Here is a 6,131-nt window from a genome sequence, read left to right on the forward strand (position 1 = left end):
GTCCATCCCTTCATACTCTTCTGCACCCTGAGCTATCTCCCTGTGCATAAGCAGCCCTTCCTTCTCCCATGATTGTTCTCTCCAGGGTGTGTCTGACACACACCTTTCTTGATATTAAACCATGCACTATCCTCTTGTTCTTTTCGAGCAACTGCCTCTCACTCTATGTACAAGTTCCTCATGAGCACAGTTGTGTTCTGGAATTCCCATTTTTTGCAATATTTTTCATAATTTGTTGTGATCCCCACAGTTGAATCCCTTTTCATAGTCAGTAGAACACAGGTAACCATCTTTCTGGTATTCTTTGCTTTCATCCATGATCCGTATGATGTCAGCATTGGTAACCCTTGTTCTACATCCTCTTCTGAATCCTCTTGAATATCTGGCACTTCCCTGCTGATGTACTGCTGCAACTGTTTTTCAATTATGTGCAGCAAAATTTTACTTGCATGTGATATTAATTATATTGTTTAATAATTTCCACATTCCATTAGTTTACCTTTATTTGGAATGGGCATAACTATGGATGTTTTCTAGTCTATTAGCCTGTAGTGGTCTTAGAAATTTCTTGGCATAAAGAAGTGAATACTTCTAGCATTAGATCTGTTTGTTGAAACATGTTCTGGTAGTTGGAGCTGTGTGTCAACTTGGCTAGACAACAGTTCTCTGTAGTTTAAGCAATTGTGATGTGGGTTGTTCCAATGATGGGATCAGTTGTATATGTTTTGAGCAGCCAATCCATTGAAAGGGAGTTTCCCTAGGGGTGTGGCCTGCTTCCAGTATATTTATGGACATCCTGGGAAAAGAGACACTCTTCTGTGGATTGGGATTCTGTTGTGCTGCCTACAACTGTCTGTGAGAGAACTGTTCAGCCTGGAGATACTGGATTCGTCATTCGTTGGAGTCAACAGCCAGTATACTGCCTGCCAACCTTGAGCTCCTCAGCCCCTGCAGGAGCACGAGTCAGGAAAAGCCTCCAGCTTGATGTTTGATCCAAGAACTTGGGACTTGCCAGCTTCTATAAGTGTGTGAGCCATTTTCTTAAGACAAATTTCTCTTTCTCTCTCTCTGTCTGTGTAAGCTTTACTGGTTCTGCTTCTCTAGAGAACCCAGTCTGACACACGTGAATTGGTGTTCTGTTAATTCCTGAAGCCTTGCTTTTCCCATGCTTTCAGTGCAGTTTGTACTTTTTCCTTCAGTACTGTTGGTTCTTGACCAAGTGCTACCTCCTGAAATGGTTGAATATTGACCACTTTTTTATATAGTGATTCTCTGTATACCTTTCATCTTCTTTGGATGCTTCCTGCATCATTCACTATTTTGCCAGTAGAATTCAACAATATTATAATTCAAAACTTGTGTGTTTTTCATCAGTTCTTTCACCTTGGGAAATGTTGAGTGTTTTAATTTTCTAACTCCAGGTCTTTGTCTTCTCGAGCTGTTCTTTGAAATACTCTGTTTAGCTCTTTTACTTCATTATTTCTTCCATTTGCTTTAGCTACTGGCATTCAAGAGCAAGTTTCATGGTCTCTTCTGGCATTCATTTTATTAAGTCTGGTCTTTTTTTTTTTTTTTTTTTTAAATGATGTTTGAATTGTGTTCTTCTTTTTTCCCCCCCTTCTCTGTCCAGGACTTTCTACTGTGATCCTGAGCAGTGCAGTCAGTAGTGGTAGCTGGGCACCATCTTGTTCTTCTGGTCTCAGAGTAGTGGAGACTACTACTATTGACTGCACTAATCAGGATCACAGTAGACCTTAGAGTTTCCTGAGTGTTCAATTTTCTTCACTCTTCTTTGCTCTGGAGGAGGAGAAGAGAGCAATAGTTGCTTCTTAGATGGTCTCAATTGTCTTTTAAATTCTTCATGTATTATGTTCTTGACATCATCCTGTGAGTCATTTGGTCTTCAGTCATTATATTCTGTCAAATCATTATATTTTTGAGATGATCTGTAAGTTCAGTGGGATAAAAACATAGACTTTTTTTTTTTTTTAATTGTGATTTGGGTGAAAGTTTACAGAGCAAATTCACTTTCCATACAGCAATTCACATACGCTTTGTCTCATGACATTGACTACAATTTACCCCAATGCAACAGCTTCCCTCCCACTTCCTCCTGATACTTACCTCTTCCCTGTGTCCCTCCATTTATTCCTGCCCCCTGAGCTGTCTTCTGTGCTTAAACAGCCCTTCTTTCTCCCATGATTGTTCTTTCCAAAGAGTATATCTACCTCAGGTAAATGTTCAGCTCATATGGCTGTCTTTTGTTTGGCTGGAAGCCACAGGTGTGAGTTCAATTCCAGACCTGAAGGGCAGCTAGGGACCATAGTCTCAGTGGTTCCACCAGGCTCTTATCAGACCAGCAAACCTGGTCTCCCCCTTTTCTTTTCCCAAATGATTTTGACTTTTGTTCCGTATTGTTCTCCCTCTCTATCCAAGATCTCCTACATAGATCCCCCTCCGAGTGGTTGACAGTGGTAGCTGGGCATCATCTAGTTCTTCTGGTCTTATAGTCATATAGGCTGTGGATTGCATTGTGTACAAGTTGCTAGGATGAAACAAAGACTTGTTTTAATTTTCTTCTGCTTTATCTTGAACTTGTATGTGAACAGTTGATGATCTCTTCTGCAGTCAATCCTGACCTTCTGACTGGTAATAATGAGCTTCTCTGTCATCTTTCTCCAGATGTAGCCAGTTTCTTTCCTTTGTATTCTATCTGGTGAAGTCCAAATGTATAGTCACCATTTATGTCATTGAACAAAGGTATTTCCAATGAATAGGTTCTAGGTCTTGCAAAGTTTCACCATGCTATCTCTGGCATATATCACTCACAAAGGCCATGTTTTCCAGTTACGGTTCTGTTTCCAACTGTTGCATTCCCACCACCAGTAATTATTAGTGTATCTTGAGTGCACTTTGATCAATTTTAGCCTGCCAAGTTGGTAAAAATGTTCAATTTTTTCATCTTTGGCATTAGTGGTAGGTACATAAATTTGGATAATAGTCATATTAACTGGTCTTCCTTGTAGATATACGGATATCATCTTGTTTCTGACAGTGTTGCAGTTTAACACAGATCTTGAAACGTTCTTTCTGACAGTGAATGCAATGCTGTTCCTCTTCAATTTATCATTCCTGGTGTAGTAGACCATACGGTTGTCTGATTCAATATGACCAGTACCTGGCCACTTCAGACTAGTAATGCCTAGGAGATCTACAACTTCTAGTTTTCCTAGATTCATACTTTGTACATTCTACATTCTGATGATAAATGGATGTTTGCAGCTGTTCGGTCTCATCTTCAGTCACGCTGCATCAGCAAATGAGGGTCCTGAGAACTTTACTCCATTCACGACTCTGCTTTGAGGAGGCAGCTCCTACCTACTCATATTTTGAGTGCCTTCCAACTGAGGGGGCTCATATTCTAGCATTACATTAGTCAATATTGTGTTGATATTCATATGGTTTTCACTAGCCAGTTTTAGCAGTAGATTGCCAGGTCTTTCGTCCTAGTCTTAGTCTGAAAGTTCTGCTGAAACCTGTCTACCATGAGTGACTCTGCTGGTATTTGAAATACTAGTGGCATAGCTTCCAGCATCATAACCACACACTAGCCATCACAGTATGACAAGCCAACAAACAAGGGGTGGGAATTACCTTTTTAGTACCATTATTATACTAAACGTACATTGCAGATTAATTCTGATTTTGTGGTCTGCCCTCCAAACTTTTGCACATGTATAATATTTAAGAAAATGTATACTAGGTTCCAAATAATAATTTTCTGGAGTTTAGAGTATAATAATTTTCCAAGATGGGTATGACTTGAGCTGAGGAAGTCCTAATAGGATTTCACTCTATAAATATCAATAGCCTTGTTTTATGTTACTGCATATATACAGGCTTACAAATGATATTTTAAAACAGTTTATCCACTTTTCCTTAGAGTTTTATTTGTTGTGGACGAAAAATTGAAACACAAAAATAAATATAATTGTTTGCCAAGTATAAATTTATAGGTAACTGCTAGAATAACAGTTCTAGTGGCACTGTGGTTAAAGCATTGGAGTGCAACCCAGTGTTAACCCAGAAGGTCAGCAGTTTGAACCCACCAGTCACTTTGTGGGAAAAAGATGAGACAGTCTGCTTCTGTAAAGATGTACAGCCTTGGCTAACTATGTGGGGCAGTTCTACTCAGTCCTAAAGGGTTGCTGTGAGTCACAGTCGACTCAATGACAGTGAGTTTTTTAGTTGTTGTTGTTTTGTTTTGATTAGACTAAAACATGGATAAAACTTAATTCTCTTTAGCTGTCATACGAGATCGTTTGTTTTCTCTTACAAGATATCTTAATTCTAGAGTGTCATCCATAACTAATAAGTAATACAGCAATGCACCATTTGTTTGTATTTATGGGTATCTGTAATTTTTTTTGACCAACTATTTTGTATACTGCTTATGTATTTGGCACATTTCTTTATGTTTTACTCAAACAATAATATTAATCAAATGATAATATGTTCTATTGTATAGCTGATTTACTTTTTCCTTTCTTTAAAACAGTAAAATTTATATATATATATATATATATATATATATATATATATATATTTATATATATTTATATGTTGTTGTTATGTGCTGTTGAGTCAGATCCGACTCATAGCGACCCCTCCTTGGTTTTTTGAGGGCAGTATCGCTACGGAAACAGACTGCCCAACCTTCCTTCTGTGGAGTGACTGGTGGATTTGAACTGCCAGCCTTCTGGTGAGCAGTCAAATGCCTTAGACACTAAACCACCAGAGCTCCTATATTTGTATGTATCTATCTGTCTGTCTGTCTGTCTATCTATCTATCTATATATATATACTTCTTGTTTTACCTCACTCTAATTGTTAAAGCTTAAGATGCTTATTCACTGATTTCCTTTATTAATTTTGTATCCAGGGCAATAATGGATACTACATTTGAGTAGTTACCCTGTTTTTGGGTTAGTGACTTCTTAAGTAGCAGCATCTTTTACTATGTTTTAATGAAGAAGATGTTGTTGCCATTATTACAAGGTATGCAACCAATTAAGCTGCTTTATTTTTTTCTCTATTTTTAAGTCTCTAGTTTAATGAGCTTCTGTTTTGTTTGTTAGACGTTTTTGGCTCTCATAAACCAAGTGTTTCCTGCAGAAGAGGACAGTAAAAAGGATGTGGAAGATAACTGTAAGTATCAAGTTAAAAATAGTTCTCAGTGTAGAAAAGGAAACAGTTCTAAAAAATAAACTAGTGATTGTATTACTATACATTATACTAGTTCAGAAGAAATGTGGGTTTTGACATGAAGTTCATGTGAATGGTAGAGCTCAGAAGTCCTAAATTCATTATTGTCTCACATTTGCATTCTGCTGAAAGGCTTCTTTGAATATCCTTTTAGTGTTACTTCAGTTGGGTAAATGTGGGGATAAACAATTTACTTGGATACTTAAACTAAAGGTCTCTTGTTAACAGGTTTGAAAGAATTATTTTGAACTCCGTGTTGAATCAGTAGATTTTTAAAGTCAAATATGTGGTTTAATAATTTGGAAGTTAAGTCAGTAGGAGTCACTGAATGTCACTGTTTAAAGTTACCAAACTTAAAAAGAAAATACTAAATAGTAATTACTAATTGAAAATGGATTTTAGACCATTATATTAAAATACAGCCTTAATTTAATTTATAAATATCGTAGCATATGTGGTAGGAAGAAAAACTATTTTCAAGATTAAGCAGTAATCATGTTTCAGTTTTTTGTGTGGGTGGGCAATATGTAAGAATCATGTTCAGTTTTCATGCATTTTATTTAAAGGTATCTGATATTAGAAATACTACATTTAAGCTAAAAAGGTAACAGAAAGGTATAGGTTTGTCCTTGTTGATTTTCTCTGGTGTTCACGTTTGAGTAAGCCTGTCATGTCCCCATGTGTGAATGGAGGCAATATGTAGCTGTAGGGTAATGGCAGAGCTGGGTACTGTGGCATCAGGCAAACGAGTTCCAATTCTTACTGTGCTGTTAGGAAGCTGTGTGTCCATGGGCAATTGATCTCTCTTCTTTGAGCTTCTCATCTGTAAAATGTGAGTAATAATATATGTTTTTTTTTTTTTTTTT

At 37.2% G+C, this 6,131-nt stretch overlaps 1 protein-coding gene across 1 annotated transcript in view; it reads left to right on the forward strand.

Annotated features, from left to right (window-relative positions):
• The window catches only part of MYO6 (myosin VI), a 118,573-nt gene that overhangs the window by 10,302 nt on the left and 102,140 nt on the right, over positions 1–6,131 (forward strand). Inside the window, exon 2 of the mRNA XM_042782585.1 lies at positions 5,139–5,208. Coding sequence (XP_042638519.1) covers positions 5,139–5,208 — 70 coding nt within the window. The remainder of the gene's footprint in view (positions 1–5,138; positions 5,209–6,131) is intronic.

Source organism: Orycteropus afer, unplaced genomic scaffold, assembly GCF_000298275.1.
Source record: "Orycteropus afer afer isolate SDZICR_OR568_19922 unplaced genomic scaffold, OryAfe1.0 scaffold00380, whole genome shotgun sequence".
In the NCBI taxonomy this organism is placed as follows: domain Eukaryota; kingdom Metazoa; phylum Chordata; class Mammalia; order Tubulidentata; family Orycteropodidae; genus Orycteropus; species Orycteropus afer.